The sequence below is a fragment of the Rousettus aegyptiacus genome, unplaced genomic scaffold, assembly GCF_014176215.1.
Source record: "Rousettus aegyptiacus isolate mRouAeg1 unplaced genomic scaffold, mRouAeg1.p scaffold_m13_p_13, whole genome shotgun sequence".
In the NCBI taxonomy this organism is placed as follows: Eukaryota; Metazoa; Chordata; class Mammalia; order Chiroptera; family Pteropodidae; genus Rousettus; species Rousettus aegyptiacus.
This window is the reverse complement of record NW_023416288.1, coordinates 9,095,090-9,114,008: the sequence shown is the minus strand read 5'-3', so window position 1 is coordinate 9,114,008 and position 18,919 is coordinate 9,095,090. Positions and strand designations below refer to the sequence as shown.

Below are 18,919 nucleotides of genomic sequence, written 5' to 3'. Positions count from 1 at the left end.
GATTTCTGATTAAATGTTTTCACCTGTTCTCATGTGTAGTATGGGGAAAGTGAATAGGCATGTTTACATGTTTATGATTTTCACTTGTTCTGTTTGCTCTTGCATCCTTACTATATTGCTCAAAAGTGTCACCATCAAATTCTTGTTAATAGGAACAAGGGCAGGTAGCAGTATATGGGGTGGAAGATTATTATTTCTAACTTTACTGTTCCTAAATATTCTGCCTAAAGGTAATGTCCCATTTGAAATGTGACACCGTCCCAACTAATAAGGTATATTGTACAAAATAGGAAGAAGGACTAGGGAAAGTATTATCAAACTCTTGAGTTTACTATTAGAATGCCAGATTGATGTAGTTTCATCGGAAAAGTATGCACTAAAAGTTTGAGAACATGACCAGTTATATGTGTATATGTACATGTATGTATGTGGATGTATATATGTGTAAAATTGTATGTGTGTAGTATATATTTGAATGCTGCTTATAATAAATAAGCCCACGTTATATTTTGAATTCTTCATATGTACTAATTGCTGAAATAGGCACTAGAAGTTCTGTATTATCAGTCTAAAATAGCTTAGAGCTGACTACATAATAAAGTACAAACCAATACTCAGTATTTTATAGCTCTCCATAAAATATCACAATTAGCTTTTCAGTCTTTATTTTCTACTAGTATCTTGTGTCACACATATTCTAATTTTTTTACTTCCCTTATTCACAATTATTCCAAAGTGTGGCTGTAATCCATCTTGCTGACTATTATAACCCATGTAATTTTACTTTCTTCTGAATCTTGATAGTGTAATTTTTTATACTTTTTCTTTGGAACATTAATAATCTTCCTCTTGATCATTACCCTATTTTGTGTACTTACTCTAATTTAATCATCATTCATTCAGCTGTTGTATTTATATTCTATTATGTAGCTGCATACCACCTTACATAACCTTGTTATTTTTTTAGGTTCAAAATAAATATCGATTTTAAAATAAAAGGAAGAACTCGTCAGATGTCAACATTCCCATTCCTAGCAAAGACCAATGCAGTAATCAGTCTCACTGTCCATTCACTGATTCATGCCATGGATATTTATTGAGTGCCTGCTATGTATAGGCGCTGTATTATGTGCTATCGGGCTGCCCCAGTGGGCAAAACAGGGAAAAATCTCCGTCCTCTTGAAACTTTTATCTCATGCTACCATCTCTCTGATTTTATTTTATTTTCCATAGTGATATCTTCCTCTTCTACTTTTAAAGACCTCGTGATTACACTGGACTCAAGAACACAACCCAGAATACTCTCTTTCAGTTTACCTGATTCTCAAAACTTAATTCCATCTGCAAACTCAGTTCTCCTTTGCCATGTAACAATATATTTGTAGTTCCTGGGGATTAGGAGGAGGCTGTCTTTGGGAGGCCATTATTCTGCTTACCATAGTCATCACTCTGTCACTCAGTGTTTGAATACTGTTCTCCCTCTAGTCTTCTCACTTCTGCTTCTATTTCTGCTGTCAGTCCATCTAGCTGGTGAGAAAATCTGATTGGTTTAACGTATTATTGTTTATACACATCTGATGTACTTGGCTCCTTACTGACCATTGATTCAGAAGATAGCTGATCCTGTATCTGGTATGGCCTGATACACTTAGGCAGGGGCCAAGGGCAAGGTCATGTATTAGAATATTGCTACCCATTTAGAAGGACACTCCTTGGGCTCCTCTTTCATCAGGGACTGCCAGAGGGGAAATGTCCCTCAGAAAGATGGCTGTGGGTATGGCAGAGATCTTGATGACTTGTCCAAGATGTTTCATGGGAGGGAAGTAAATGTACAAGTACTGAAGGAGGGAGTTGTCAAAATTTATATATTTAAGCCTTAATATGCATAAATTTGACTGAGTTTCCCTTTGGGAAACTAAATTTACTCATGAGCTGCCATTCTCTCTTCCAGGATAGGAGAAACCTTAGTGTGACCATTTCAAGGTTAGTTTCTTTCAATTCAAAAGAGCCTTTTGTAATGAATTTAATAAATTTGATAAATTTAATAAATTTCAAGTTCCTCCTCCCTTTCAGTATTCTGTAATGTTCTTGACTTTGCTTCTTGGCTTCTGGGTGCAAGGGGAAACCTATGTGACAGAAAATCTAGTGTATTTGCTCTTCTCTGTTCACTTATCATAGATATTCAGTGTGATTGCTTCTAAAATCTTGGCCAATTTCCTCAGCCTGCATAAGGACCCTCATCTCTGAGTGGTTTTCACTATCACCTTTTTGCTGTACCTCTGTTTTCCACTGTCCATCCCTCAATCTCTGCATAGGGATCCCTTTGGTCCTGCATTGAGGCAGTCTCCTAGCAGACATTCTGATCCTTAATTCTCAGCTGTCTTTCTTGGTGGTCCCAAGGGGCTTTTCTGTTTCCTCATATCTTGCTGAAGCCAAAGGAGATTTCTGGTAGAGTGGCATTGCAGATTCACTTTCTCTAAACATACCATGTTACCATTTCACCTTCTGCGGTTCTGATATTCCAAAGCCTGAATCCCAGTGTTCCCACTAATGCAATAGTTAATTGAATGTGGTTTTTTTTTTTTTTTTTTTTTTTTTTTTAGGTTTCTTAAAGTGAGTAAAGGATATAATGTATGTGAAACTCCTCAGTGGTATAGAGTAGCTGCTGGAAAGTGATTGTTAATCTTCTAGTATAATCTTCTAGGTCATCCAAAGCTTGGAAGCCTATCCAGCTTTTAGTAAGCATCTCTAAGGTATCTGTATTATTTCATGACATAATTCCATGGCATAATACCAAGTATTATGATACCTGAAACATTTCTTTAGTTATGTTCATGAAGCAATTATATTAATGAGTGATGTTACCTTTTAGATATTGCATGTGTGGTTATTTTTAAGTGTATTGTTCTGAAGATTATCTTGACACTCTGGACTTAATTAGAACAAAAAGACTTAGAGGTTTTCAGTGAAAAAGGTAGGGAAACCAAATTCTCTGTTGTCATTACTGCAAAACTTGGTCTGTCAATGTAATAGTGAAAGTACATTAAAACCAGTTAATTGAGATTGTAAGAAAGAATGAATGTACAGATGATAAGTATTCTTTTGTCAAAGCTTGTGTCAAGGATGTCAGGGAGAGGGCTTGAACCACTGAAAAATTAAAGCATATTCGTTTATCAGTCAGTAGGAAAAAACATCCTGCCTTGGATTCTCTTTATGTGTTGTATTCTCTCTAGCAGAAGAAATAGAAGCCATTGTCACGCAGCACATGAGGAGTTGACATGTAATTTGAATAGAGCTCTGTCTCGTGCCAAAAAATCATATTGTTCCCACCATGATGTTTTTCTTTCAGAAAAGATGTTGGATAAAATGCTACAGCAAGTAATTTTTTTTTTTTAAAGAAATGAAAAGATACTTAAGTTTCTATTTAAAAAGTCATGTGTTAGCATGTTTAATACTATAGAAGTGTGGTTTATTTTAATGGCAGAAAATATTATAAATGTCTATACATTATGAAATAGATCATTTAATCTTAAAAATTCATGTGAAACTTTCTACTCTGAAAGTTGTTTATTAAACCTTTACCAGGAGATTTTTTGAGAGCCTTCACAATACTTTATGCAACAACAAATAATATTGTATTCTTTAAAACCAGAAGCAAGAGGTACTTCTTTTGGTGGGGCAGTTACACGGTTTTAATTAATTTTTATTACTAAGAAGACATTGCAAATGTGGTTTTATATGTAAAAAAGGACAGAACAATATTTATGTTGAAGATTGAGAATAGAGCTTTTTTGATTCCAATTTATAAAAATTTATTTGCAAGCTAGATCTTTTTTGTTTTTATTTTCTAAGCATTTAAAAATTACTTTGGAAACGAAATTTGAGAGAATATCATATATACTTGAGAGGATACTTATGTATATACTTGAGCTAAATTGCTTCTTTTGATTAATAACTGTTTTATTCTTTAAAGCACCTATAAGGTGTCTGGCATATGTAGGTAGTGCTTAATAAATGACATATCTGCAGTACATAATGCGAAGTACGGATTGTGCATCCAGAACTAATCTCCGCCAACCCTGAATGGTATTGTAGTCTCTATACCACAAGAAGGAGGTTAGACTTCATACAGAAACGAATAACATATTAATGGTTGAAAGCGTAACTGCCTTGCACACCAATTAATTATATTGGTTTTTCTGCAAAGAATTAAATATCTGGATCAATTAAAGTGATGTTGACGTTTATCTGTTTGTATCCCGATCAATTAATCTATTCATGAGTTCATGTTCCTGGATGTCATCTTAGGCTGAAATGAAAGAGAGAGCCTTCGGTGGGATGGCGTTCATCGTGGATAACCTGGATCTTTACAACAGAGCTTAATCTGCCCCTGAGCAGAAAGCACAAGCAATCCAGTCATGTGCATGAATTCTGGATGAAACTAAATATGGGTGTTTTATATGACTAAATTTTTGTGCCTTGGCTAGTTCGAATGAAAACCTGCAAGGTCAAAATTCAAAAATTCAGATGAGTATGGGAAAACTTCTTTGTTTCAATAAGTCAAAAAATTTAAGGCTTAAAACTTTGATTTAAATATTTTAAAACTAATGATTTTTAATTACTTAAATAACAAAATTATAAGTTTATGTAAACCTAATGCGTGCTCTCTTTTAAATAAGTGTTAGCATATGTATTTATGTCTATTTGAAACTGGTATTCACCAGTAGCATTGATGCTCAGCTGGGGTCTGGCTGTAGAACCTGTTGGTAGTAGCAGAATGCTGGAGTTGTGCCAGAAAAAGCAGGGTTGAACTGGTTCCCGCATGTGCCTGAATTCACTTCTTATGAGATGGTAAAAAACTGCCTGGTCCTGGCTTTCAAAGATGGTTTAGTCATGCATGTGTAACCCATCTGTTGGATACATAAGGGAAGGGATTTCCTCCTCTGCTCAGCCCTCCAGCCACAAACATGTCGCTCATCCCCGCCACCCCTCCTTCCTTAATTTTTTCTCTCCTGTCAGGAGTGTACAGGCTCTGCACATCAGGTGCATCTTATGCCACTCTAGGGAAATTTTTCCATAGACACTGATGCGAGTCAAAAATGTAGTAAGTTTTTCTTTTGATGCCTAGCTTACTATCAGTATAGTTTGATTCAGTGATTTAAAAACAATTCAAAACATTCAACTTGATAAAAAATATTTACACTATTAACAGTTTTAAATAAACTTTAATGTAGACCTTGGTGACCTTCAACTCCTCTGTGAAATAAAGCTTCTTGTGTCACCTGATGAACCTTATTTAGCAGGGGCTTCATACCGACTCGTATTCTCCCCCTACCCACTCCCTCCCGCCGCACTATTTCATAAGGTTTCACAGCATACACTAGTTCTTAGTGAAGGAAAACAGTGGGAAAGTTCCGTCAGTATATTATTGCTTTCCACTCTCTCTTACCTTTGTTCTCTGCACACATCCTCCAGGTTTGACTTCTCAAGCTTCAGTTCTCCTTATGTTTTTTAGAATGGCCTCCCTTTTTCTTTAAAATACAGATGGCAATCAATACCAGGTTTTGAGTTTGGAGTTATAATTCAACTCACAAAATTGCATATACAAACCATCGTGGTACAAGATGTTTTACATGTTTTATGTTAACGTGAAATAATTATTTTGGTGCGCCGGTGGTCTTAAAATAAACATATATGTTTAATACACCTAGACTCCAAAAAGACTAAGGTTGAAAAAAGAGAGTAGGTTTTTCTAATCAATTGTTTATAGCTTTAAATATATCCTCATGTGAACTTATGAGCCAAATAAGCAATTATTGTTCTTATTAATTTTCTTTTCTGTTCACACAGATTTATGAGAAATACCAAGATTTGTATACTGTGGAACCAAATAATGCACGGCAGCTGGTGGAAATTGCAGCCAGGGATATTGAGAAACTTCTAAGCAACAGATCTAAAGCCCTGGTGGTGAGTTTAAATTGGATCTGCTCATTTTATTATTTTTCTATTACTTATTATTTATTTTTTCATGCTTTATTTGGAGGTTTTCTTTAGTATACTTTCTTTACTATGGAAACTGTGTTCATGTAATGTTTATTGTAAACCCAAAATAATGTTAGTTTATTTCTGATTATTACTTTATTTTTTTTTTATATTAGACAATTTTACACAGGGATAGTATATTGAATTGGTACATTCATCTTTTATAAATATGTGAATCACAATGCATAATAATAATCTTTAATCAGTCATATAGCATAAAACTCACAAACATTGCCAGCAACTTGAAAACTGCCTTCCTAGCACTTTCCTGTCCCATCGCCCTGCCTCCCTGCCAGAGGGGGCCGACACTCCAAATACATGATTACTTATTTCTTTGATTTTTAAAAATAGTTGTAGCTCACATTAGTGTTTTGCTGAATAAGATATTTGTTAATTTGCTTGTTTTTCAGCTCTGTCAAAATCACATTATACTATATGTAGTCCTCAGCGACCTGTTTTATTCCATTGACATTATCTTTGTATGATTTATCTGGGTGTTTGTACTAGCTTTAATTCATTTTTATTCATAGTTAAATATTACTTTATGAGGATATATCAATTTATTTATTCTATATTGGTAAATTATTACTTGAATTGTTTCTAGATGGGTGCTACTAAGAATAGCACTGCTAAATTTTCTTGAACAAGTTTCTTGGTACACATGTGCAAGATAGCTATAGGGTACAATACATGGGAGTTGAATTACTAGACTGTAGGGTATTCGCGAAGTCCGCCTTACAAAAGTATGACAAATAGTTGTATCAATTTAGATCTCCACTAGCAATATGAGTTTCCACTGGTCCATTTTCTGGCCAATAAAGGCAGTATCAGACTTCTTAATTATAGGCAATCAAATGGGTGTAAAATGGTACCTCTACTTGTTACTGATGAGGTAGAAAATTTGTTTTATATTCATTCACTGTTCTTTCCTGTTCAGTGATATACCTGTTCATATTTTTTGCACATTTTTATTTTTTAAATTGATGTATAGGTTATGTATTCTTGATGGAAATTCATTTATGTTATATATGGTGCAAATATCTCTTTCCAGTTTGTCACTTGTGTTTTCGTTGTCTTTATGGTGTATTGTGATAAAATAAGTTCTTAATTTTAATGCAGTCAAAGTCAACTCAAAAAATTTTTTAGTATTTTAGGATGTGTGTTTTGTTTAAGAAAGCCTTCTTGGGAGCCTTCGAGATCTTGATTCCCGGCATATGTTGTCAGTTTGGCTCAAATAAACTTATAAAAATTCCAGAAAAGAAAGAAAGAAAACAAAATCTTTCCTTTCTCTTACGTTATTTATTTTTTTTTTATATTTAATTTAAAAGGTTCTGTCTTTCAGATTTATTTAATCCACCTGCAACCAATATCTGTCTATAATTGCAGACTGCAGTCCAAATTAAATTCTTTTTCACAAGTTTTCTCAAGGCCATTTATTAAACACCTTCCTTCCCCCAGTGAGCTCCAATTATCAAGCTAGGTATCTGGTAGGTCCAGTACCTCACCCTGTTCTTCTTCAGAACTATCTTAAATATTCTCGAACTTTTAGATTTTATCTAAATTTTAGATTCAGCATGCAATTATCTAAGGCAGTCTTTACTGGGATTTTGATTGTCATTGCATGGACTCAGACCAAATTGAGAAGAATTAATATCATTATGATATTTTCTCTGTTTATAATTATTTAACAGTTTTTTGTGCCATTCATAAAGTTTTAAAATTTCTTCATAAAGTTTTTATATGTCTTTTGTTAGATATCATGCTGGCGCTTAAATTTCACTCCTCTTATTCTACAAATTTCAGCATTGTCCCAATGTTTGTTCCTGACAATTCTGAATTCTGACTTTACTGTTTCCTTATCACTCACAGCTCAAATTTTCAGTTTACTGTATTTTATATATATATATCATGGCACTTAGAAATTTCTCTTGCTTGTTTGAGCACTTATAAATCTTTACATTTCTTAAAATATCCAGGATCTTGCTGTGATGTAACAGGAGGACCTTTGGAATATTTGGTATGCCATGTTGCCAGAAGTTGAAACATTTACTATTTAAGAGATATGTAAATGAGTAATTTATGGTAAGATAAGCTTTCATGGTTAGAAGATTCAAAGTATTATCTTCAATTTTGGGTATGTGAATACCATTTTTAGGTATCATCTATAGATGTAAAGTGTATTTTTAATAAAATTTTATTTAATAAAAATAAGATACTTTCTACTGAAATGATTAATAGTCATTAATGACATTAATGAATGACAGCTGAAAGTGATTCCAGTTGTATTGATTTTTATTAGGTTATATTTTCTCTCCAGATGTAGGAAGCAGGTAATTTGGACATCAAAGTCCCTTGAAAAGGGTCATAGAATGAAATGGGATGAATCTTGCCTTAACTGTATTAAAATAGGAGCCTACCGAGACTTTTTAAAAAAATCATTTACAGTTGAAACTCTAGACACCTGGTGCATTATTTGAGTTTTCTTGGGAGGGGTAGGGGGGGATCACTGACTGTCTTAAGTGCACCATGGCAGAATACAGACGACACAATGACTAATTGAATGTAGAATTAGTTCACTTTTATGTCAAGGAGAAAGATTTATATTTGTTTTCAAACCAAATTCTTTATTTAACTTTTTAGATTCCACAAAAAATAGAAAACGCATTATTTAAAAGAAAAATATTTTGAGACAAATTGAAAAACAGGTGCTACATTGTACTGTAAATGAATGCAAGATGGCATTATTAATTTGCCTCTATTTTTGTTGTAGGCGTATATCTAGGGAAACTTCTGAATTAAAGGAGCTTTAATTTAACTGGGTAGGATCCCATTGTATAAGTAAATGTATTGGAAAAATCATGAATATACAAATTTGAGGTAGACAATAAAATTTAATACTAGCGAGACCTTATTGAGTGTAAGTAGCATTATCTAATTATTTCTCACAATAATACTAAGCTCTAGATATCACTATTAGTCTCATTTGTCAATAAGGAAACTAGGTCTTTGAGGATTCCTTTAACTTGCTCAAGGAAACATATCTAATGTGCAATTCCCCTGCTTCTCAAACTTTAATGTGCATATAGTTCACTTGTGGTTCTTGTTAAAATGCAGATTTTTATTCAGTAGCTCTGGTCAGAGATACTGCATTTCTAGTAAGCTCTCAGGTGATGCTGATGTTCTTAGTACAAAAAGACTATGAGTACTTTGAAGAGCAGGGATGTGAGGGGATTCAAATTCAGGTGTGTTTGACTTCAAGATCTTCATTTTTAGTCATTACACAAATATATCCTTTGGCCTGAAGAAGTGTATAATGATAATGAGGAAGAAATGAGGGCTAGATAGTATGCTATAAATTACCATTTTTTCAAACAGTGTTCAGAAGAATTGAATTGTTTGAGTAATTGAATATTTGGAAGACTGAATTTTTTCAGTGAATTTTGTATCAACTAGCCATCTTCAAAAAAATGAGTCAATGAAATAAAATATACATTATTGAATTTTTAAAATTTTTATTTGAATCTGGAAACAATTTAAACTTTTATTTTTTAGTATCAAGGTTATCAACTAAGAAACCTTTGAAAATAAAGTAAACAAACTGGAGTTTTTTTTTTTTAAAGTGGGATAATTACATTATCTGTGATATATTTTATTATGCATGCACATACAAAGATTTTATGTATTTGAACATTAAATTTTTAATTCTTTCTTTTATATCCTATTGATTAAAAATCAAAATAACTTATTTTATTTTATTGCTTTATGCTTATCTTGCATTTATTTATATGTTTGACTTGAAACTACTCCAACCAACATTTTCTTTTTTTCAACTTCAGTAATTTATTTACACTTTTATTCACACTTATGTTGTGCTGTGATGTTTTGATCTATTTCATCAACTAGACTTAGAAAGAGCTGTAAGAGAAATCAATGTAAAAAAAGTTGGTTTTATCCTAAAACCACCTTTTTCATAGAGAGACAGACTTTTGCACTTAAGTTGTTTTTTGGTTTTGATTTGTTTTTGAGACTATGTAAAAATGTTATGGTTCTGAAGTAGGCACATTAAACATCTATTTGTTCTTATTTTAGAAATGAAACTCAGAAAGGACCAAAGTTCTTGTCCAAAGGCTTGTACAGATAACATGGGGTTGTGGTGGAATTTAATTTTAGGACATCTATCTACAAATCTAGCTTTCTCCCCCCATAAGTCCACATTGGTATTTTCAGCCATTTTATTTCCAAGATATAGCTTCTAAATGACTATCTTCTGACTATTTTTCTTGCTATACTTATGTCTCAGAAACTGGCTCAATATGACTATTATCCTGCCAACATTGTTGGGTTATTTTTAAGCAATCTTGAATCAAACAATGTTCAGAAACATAGAAGAAACATTTATTTCATCCTGAACTAGGCTGAAAAATCTGCAAGTGTTGATGAACTGTTCATGGAAGAAAGCTTTTAACAAAACAATTCAACCTCCAATGATGCCTCCTGAAAGGTGGAGGTGAATGAAATAAGTGGTCTCATTGTTCACCAACTAGCACAGCTAAGGGGATCTGCCAAGTTAATGAAGGATCAAGGTTATATTAAAAAGATTTTTCTAGTGACACTTTTTCAATTATGGTGTATCCTTTCTCCCTCTGGCTGTCCTGGTAACATTAATTAAAACTGCTGCAATCTATTATGAAACTTTAAAAACTGTACTGTGCCCCAACACTTAATTCAGCCTTCATATTCAGTTATGATTAGCTAATGAAAAAAAGAAAATAACAAATGTTTTCTAATGACTATTAAAATAGCCCCCCCCCCCCCTTTTCTGGAATGGGTAGATCATTGTTGTTTAATTAAATTGTTTTATGGGTCTTTAGCTCTTAGACCAGTAGTTCTCTAGCTTTTATATTATCATCAAAGACTGTAGAGTTTGCTAAAATGCAGATTCCTGGCTTTTATCTCTGGAGATTTTAACTCATAAAAAATGGAATAAATATCAGAAAATTAGGTCCAAATAAGTGATAAAGAGGTGGAGAAATAAATGTGAAATTCTTTAGAGACTTAAAGAATTTTAAAAGTAATGTATTTGGGTTTTAGGAATCATTGGTTTACTTTTGTAAGAAACAATTTATTAGGCTATGTTAGAATGAAATAGAGACTACACAGTATTAAAGAGTGGTTAGGAAGTGAGAAATTGGCAAGAAATTTGCTTGCATTTTTGTGGTCTGGCTGGATAGTGAAAGAGAACTTATGGAGAACTACTAAAGACTTTTTATGTTTTTGAGGATGGAGAGCATATAAACATGCTTGTAGACAGAAGGGAAGGAATCTATAAACTATGAAAATAAAAAAAAGAATGTTGAACGATAATTTCAGAAAAAAAACAGCAGAGTCATGCATGCAATGTATCTTTGAAAAAATGGCAATATCTTTCATTTGAGACAGAAGGGATAGTAAATATGAATACAGATAATTGAATCCGTAGGTAGAGAAAATTTGAAAGTCACATTGGATGACCACTTTTCTCTTGGTAAAATATGCAGAGAATAACTGGGGCTATGTGAGTCTTGAGGACCATACTAAAGATTTTGGGGGAGCAAGGTAAGAAAAAGTGAAAGGAGTCTGCTGTGGGTAAGTGAAATGATGAATAAAAAAACAATCTAGAACCTTGCTGACATTGAGAAAAAAAGAGAAATATAAAATATCCTCATGTTCTAAGAGTGAGTGAGATGTTAAGCTACATCTGAATTTGAAAGAGCTGTCTGAAAATTGTGTGTGTGTGTATGTATGTTTTAAACATTAGTTCAAAATCTGTCTTGAGGGTATAAATTTATCTAGGATGAAGAGAACAAGAGAAAATTATTTTGGAAAAGGCATGGAATACTATGCTTTTTCTATTTCCCCAGAAGAAGAGCGTGCTTACCTTTCTCTTTAATCTTAGTATAAATGTTTTGAGCGGATTACTCATATTGCTTATGTATTTCCCTTAGAGTCTAAGTGGTAAAGGGACTAGTTAATCCACTATTTGTTTTGCCAAGTTGAGATTACTTTTATTTATTTGAATTTGATACATGCCTCTCGATGCTAAAAATAAAATGCTGAGTGAGGCTGGATATGCCTGCTTGGTGGCTGAGCAATGGAGAGTGGCTTCATTAGGCACAGACTTATACACAAATCAAAGCAGAGGTAGGCCTTCTAGCATGGAGCTAGTCTGGGGCTCAGTCCAATAGGTCATTCTTCCAGGGGCAAAGCCAGTTCAGGAGAAAGAGGGTAGATATACACTGTCAGATGGGAACTGTACAGGTAGCCAGAAGTGTGACATTAGTAGTTGGATATTCTGGCTATCTCCAAACAATGTAGGACAGCATCTCAAGAGAGGAACAAGTCAGTGATGAATATCTGCTAATCCCAGAGAGTGCCAACACACAATTACAGCCCAGAATGGGCTTTCTATTACCAACATTCTTATATTGCCATTGCTGAAATCACCACCTGTGAGTGGGTAAGTGTGATTAAGATGGGATCAGGAGGAAAAGTTCAGAGAGTGGAATAGAAGTTTACCAGACTCCTTAAACTGAAACTCCAGAAGTTTCTCAACCTGGAACAGTACCAAGCTAGTAATGGGATTACAAATTAATTTTAAATTAAATTTGGACTTTCGATTTTAACCCAGACTAGATATTTTAATTTATTATCTGAGATTATTTTTAGATAAAAATAAACGAACAAAAAAAACTTGTATATACTGTGTTGCATGGAAAATTTATACCTGTAAGGCTTAACGTTGTGTTTAGATATCAATAGACAAGCCAACTAAAGGGTGATTCGCATAGATTACAGGTGTATTTTCTCTCATGTAACAAGAAACTTGGAGATAGGTAGCTCAAGAGATTTCCAGGAGTCTCATTCTATTATTTTTTCTGTGGCCATTTCACTGGATAGCCCCCAACTGCAAGGGGAAATAAGAAATACATTTTTTGCCTCTATGTACAAAATTATAGTACTCTTGGTTAAAATATGTATCCAGATAACTGGTATCGACATCAAGATCTTTTCAAGATTTAATATGAGTATTAGGGCAGAACGTCTAGAGAAAATTCTTTTAAAGATGTGGATGAGTGAAACAAAAACATTGCTTTTTTTTTTTTTTAATAGAATCCCACTGCTTCAACATAATGATTACATGCATAACCAAATCAGCCTTCTCTAACAAGGCTTGACACAATATAAACTGTACTAGAAGAAAGGGACTGTTGAGTCCATCTTGGATTGAGGATTGACAGAGTAAATTCTGTAAACATCAGGGATACTTAAGAAATAGTTGAAATGTTTGAAGAATCCTGATAGGTAGGGTCTATTAATGGCCACAAATCATGAGTTCAAGAAAGTAGACAATTTTATGTGGATAAAATGTAAGTTTATAGGGAATAGTGGCAAAACAAGAAATTTTGGTAAGTGATATAATTTTAAGAAATTAAGAGCTCTGGTTAATAACAAGATTGAGGCATGAGTGAGTAGTCAGGTTACTTAAATGGAGAAGAGCAAAAATTTTTTAAGTTCTATTAATAAGGAGTAAATTTATAATTAACCATTTATTAAATGTCTGCTATGATCTGAACACTTTGCTAGGCTCTTATATTTTTAACGTAATTTCTATGCTGCAAAATGGGTATATTAATTGTGTTTTAAAGATGAGAAAGTACTTGGTGTTTCCTTTGTGGCCTCTTTTTAGAAACTTCCTACATTAACTCCTTTAATCCTCACAGTACATCAGCTAAAACTCAGAGAGACTGAAGGTCTTGATCAAGTCTTTTACAGAGTGAGAGCTTTGGGCTTGAAATCTTGTGTTTAGGTTATCTAGCTTTTAGCTCTTGGTACCACCATATTTCTCACTTCTATGGCATCTCAATAATTTCAATAACAACAAAAAAATTGTTATTCGTCCAATTCACTCAGCTCTCTCTGTACAGGCGGCATATAACTATTATAACTAAATAAGCCATGCTAATTATGCTAATTATTGGGTCTCATAGTATCATTGAATTTAAGTCCTGTAAAGTCACATCTTCCTCTGCTTTATTTGCCATAGCGTCTAATACCTATCTCTAGAGCATTATTTAGCACTAAACAAAGCACAGACATATATAACCTCCAGAATGTCTTTCCAGTTAATGGTTTCACGGTAGAATGCCTCTTGATCGTTGAAATCCAACTTTCACAGAATAAATAGATCTCTCAATAAGATCTTTTTATTATTTCCTGTTTAATTTTTGCTGATGCTTATAAGGCAACTATTAATATATACAACTTGTAAACTCAATATTTTTTAACAATGTGGTATCTGGGAGGAGTTTTGATTCACATTCCAAATACAATTAGTAGAACATCAGTGTTGTATGTAGATGCTTTGAAGTTCAAGCCAGGTGTCAACAACCAAGGAGATGTGCGTGTTTTCTGCTGGCACTAAGAAGCCAAGTAGAGTATGTAAACACTTGTATGTTAACAGTCCTATTTCTTGTTTCATTAGAAAGTGATGTTAGTAGCACTTTACACTTTAATATGAGCATTTCTTCCATTTTCAATACATTTTCACATTTGATAAGTATATTTTACTGTTTTACTTAGAGTTTAAAGAGCTGGTCGGGGGTGTGAGCTGATACAAATATATCGTGTATTTTTTCCATTTGACATCATAAATGATAGGCTATTAGAATTTTCACTCAGAACATCTGACTTTTCTGAAGCAGATTACTGGCCTAGATGTCTGTATTTATTGATACCATTTTTTACTGTGTTAAATGGAAATCCCTGCATATGCCACCATATTTCCTATCAGATTATACACTTCAGCACCTTTGTAGATTTTAAAATCTAACATAATTATAATGATAGGAATTTGGGGCTAAACAGAAGAGATCAGGAAATACTAATACTGTTTAGGAGCTCTTAAATTATACTAGGAAGAAAACAACAGATCCATATACCTGTAACTATCCTATAATTCTCTACTACACGCAGTGTTTTAATTTTTATAAGATTCTGTTCTGATTAATATTTTATTTAAAGGTTTGCAGTGAAGTGTTTTTACACACCTTATATTGTATATCACTCAGTGCTAGAAAGTACTTTCTCTGCCCTCCATTCCATGAAGTAGTGTCTGCAGTAAATGACTGTATGAACAAAGACACTTTTGGAAAAAAAAAAAAGGTAGTTGCCAAATATATCTTGAAGATGGAGAACACAGTTAAAGTATAGTGCACCTAATTGTTTAATGGAAGGTATCAGACAAGGAAAGATTTAGGGCAACAATGATGGTCTCTTTCTAATAAAAGAAATCTCTTTTGAAAATGTGATTCTCATAGTATTGCATTGATTTAATTCTATAAGATCGGAAAGTAGCATTTAAAGTATCAACAAGAGCATTACAGTGTTGGCAATTTGACAAAGATAATGTATACTCTATAACACAGCACTTGCAAAAGTTAGGGTAAAAGGAAAGTTTTGGTTTGTTGGTTGCATTGAGTAAAATGGGAATTAGATATGTTAAGTGACTTGCAAAGTCAGGAACAAATATATAATATGTGGGGCCCATGCGAAATGAAAATGTGAGGCCCTTATTAAAAAATAATTAAGAATTTCAAGACAGGAGCAGCAGAACATTAAAGCAATTGTGGAGTCTATCCGCTTGAAGAAACCTATCTAACTTCATAGGTTGCATATCCATGAGGCTGGCCAGCCCTTGTACACAGATGATTAGTGGTAGATCTGGAACTGGACTTGGGATTCTTTACTACTCCTACAGGGCTCTTTCTATAATGATAGTCATTGAACATCATCTGGTGACTTGAGAGTGTATGAAACCAATGAGAAGTTGTTAAAGAATAATCCCAAGGTGAGGGGGGGAGGGGAAATCCATATTTCATTCTACTTCTGTTTTACGAAATTGAAAACTTATTCAAACAGAACAGTACAAATGCTCTGACCTGAATGTGCTAGTAAATGGTGTTTGTATCAAAATAGTTATGGAGAAACAATGCTAATCCAAGGTCACCCTCTTTGATTCATATAATGCAATCTTTAGATAGACCTCCCTAGCCTTAAAATTGAAGACAAGCCAAACAAGTAGTGTTTGCAATACCTGTTGAAGGCATTGATAAAGTTGGTCTTCAAATAATGTTCTGATTCTAAAATGTTCTTAACCTTACTTTTCTAATCTATTGATATTTAGTGTTTTCTTTTCCTCATTAACCCTTTATTATCCTGCCGTAGTATTATATAAACTCTAAACCTTCATCTCTAAATTAATTTTCTAACTTTTACTTAGTAATGCAGGCAGAATCCCTATGTGAGAATCTCAACACCATTCTAGCTTTTTGTATACACAGTTCTTTTGAATCTATTCTCCATAATTTTTTTTAGCTTGTAAAATCAAGAACTGTATTTGCAAAAATGAGCTATCTGTGCTTTCCTTAAAATCTCCTGATGCAGTTTACCATTAAAATGGTGGGATGCCTTTATAATATAATTAAAATATTATATAATCATAAATCTTGAAAAGTTTGTGGGATGGAATTTTTTCTGGCCTCCTCTCAGGCAGGTGACTGAACCACAAAGCTATTCCTTCAATAATGAGGCTTCTACAAATATAGTGCCCCATTATTGTTGTTTAGCTTGTTTTTCAAGAAATTATTTCTAACATTTATGTTCTTGTCTAATTTAAACCCATTTTATTTTCTGCCCTCTACGTGCTTTAAATTTTGATTGGCATTTTTCTTACAAGAATTTCTCATTGTATGTGTGTGTGTGTGGGGGGGAGGGGGTTGGTAATGGGAGCCATCATCAACTCATCCTAGCTTAGCATTCTTGGCAAATGATGATTCTCAGTTGCTAAGCAATCATTATTGCCAGACATTGTGTTAAATGCTTTACGCACATTATTAAATTTGATCTTCAGAGCAACATTATGAGGTAGCTATGTTAATTTGTCTGAAAATCAGAGTTCTATTGAGATATAATTGACATATGGCACTATATAAATTTCGGGTGTAAGCATAATGATTTGACTTACATGTATCATGCAATGATTGCCACAGTAAGTTTAGTTAATATCGGTCATCTTATATAGATACAAACAACAACAATACACATCTTTACATGAGGAAATTTTTTTGATTATTTTATTACTATTAGTTCATGTAAATAGAATGGTCGAGTCAAATGTAGATGGGTATTATTTAAATTTTCAAGGAAATAATAACCTTTACTCTTTTCATTAACTCCACTCCTTTTTAAAATTTTTTTTTAAATATCAGGTCTTCTGGTAAACTTAGGTAGGAGTGACTAGGCTGCATTTGGCCCAGTATAAGTTAAATATGGTTCTGTAAGTAGTACATAATTTTAAAAGATAGGTATATATTTTTTAATTATTATAATAATGTCAAAAACTCATACTGTTCTCTACAGATCAGTGCTTTTGTTTTGGCAACATAATCAGTTCGAAATTAACAGGCTGGCTGGGGCAAACATCTGTCTTCTAGATTTATTAAAAAAAAATTTAGCCTAAGAGTTGCAGTTACTGATTACACATGCCAGTTTATATGCTCTGTCTTGCATGTATTATCCCCGCCACGGGCAGCATGCCAACATGCCGCACTGTGGATGAGTGATCCTGCTGCCGGCAGACCTTGTGTTCTAGGGCAGCTGACACCGTCAAAGCCCAGTGAAGAGGAGCAACCAAGTCGTGTCTTGACAGCCGAGGAACTGGTTCCAAAGGATTGTCTTCTATGGCTAGTCTATCCGTTTAGTCCCAAGACTTATTACTTCCCAATTACAGCTACTCCTATAAAATTGGTCTGTTGTTGCCTGATAAACCAATCACCTCTGATTGTTTGTACTGTCTTCTCTCAGAAATTCTAGGTTAGCCAACTTAAAAGTTCAATTATCAATAATAATAATGACTCATTTTCTACAAGAGAGTTTACAGAGAATTCATTGCCCTGTACATTACTGCCCATGCCATTATTTTCTCCAGCATAACAACATAATGGGATCCCTTAAAAAGGAAAAGAAATAAATCATCTGGTATATTTATGTGCTCAGAACATTTCTTTAAAATGTCAATGTTCAGTACCCATTTTTGCTTGCCATTCATAGAAACAAGTTTGCTCTTGCAGAAGTGTTCATTTTTATTTAATGACTTTGCACATACCAACTTTCCCTTTTCAAATGAGCATTTTGAAATTTACAAGGTCAAAATAGATTAAGAGTATATAGTTTCTAATGCCTTTGTTAGTAACTATATTTTGACTCACTAATTATAACCAATAAAATTAAATTAATATTCATGATTTCTTAGTAAGGAGTGATGATGCTTTTAAGTTTAAATGTTAAAATATTTTTCAAGTAACATATAATACCTTACATAGAAGAGTAATAATAATAATAATAATAATTTATTAAGTGCTTATGATAAGTGCCAAGCACTTATTGAAGGAGTGCATTGAGGACTTTATTTGCACTTACTTATTTAACCCTTATAGCGTACTTCCAAACTTGGTATTAATATTATCTCTATATTATGGAGATATTTCACTGAAGGATTTGGATCCAGATCCATTTAATTCCCAGGCTTTTTTGCAACATTTTTCCTCACTTTGCCTTGTACTTAACTATGTGTCAGGCACTCTGCTGAGCATTTCGTATGTATTATTTCATTTAATAATTTCTCCTTCTCTTTCCCACCTCCCTTTCCCCTTCCTCCTTCTCCTTTAATGTGATAAGATGAGGATGTACAGATTAGAAAGTTTTTAATTTATCATCTAAGGTCATGTAGTTGTAAATTGGTCTTTTTGTTTCAAAATAAGATTATATATTATCATGTTTT

The 18,919-nt window shown here is 33.4% G+C and overlaps 1 protein-coding gene across 7 annotated transcripts in view; it reads left to right on the top strand.

The window, feature by feature from the left end:
• Positions 1 to 18,919, top strand: part of CACNA2D1 (calcium voltage-gated channel auxiliary subunit alpha2delta 1) — a 449,625-nt gene that overhangs the window by 89,952 nt on the left and 340,754 nt on the right. For all 7 annotated transcript variants that reach the window (XM_016127273.2, XM_016127276.2, XM_016127274.2 and 4 more), the window contains exon 3: positions 5,851 to 5,967. In XM_016127273.2, coding sequence (XP_015982759.1) covers positions 5,851 to 5,967 — 117 coding nt within the window. The remainder of the gene's footprint in view (positions 1 to 5,850; positions 5,968 to 18,919) is intronic.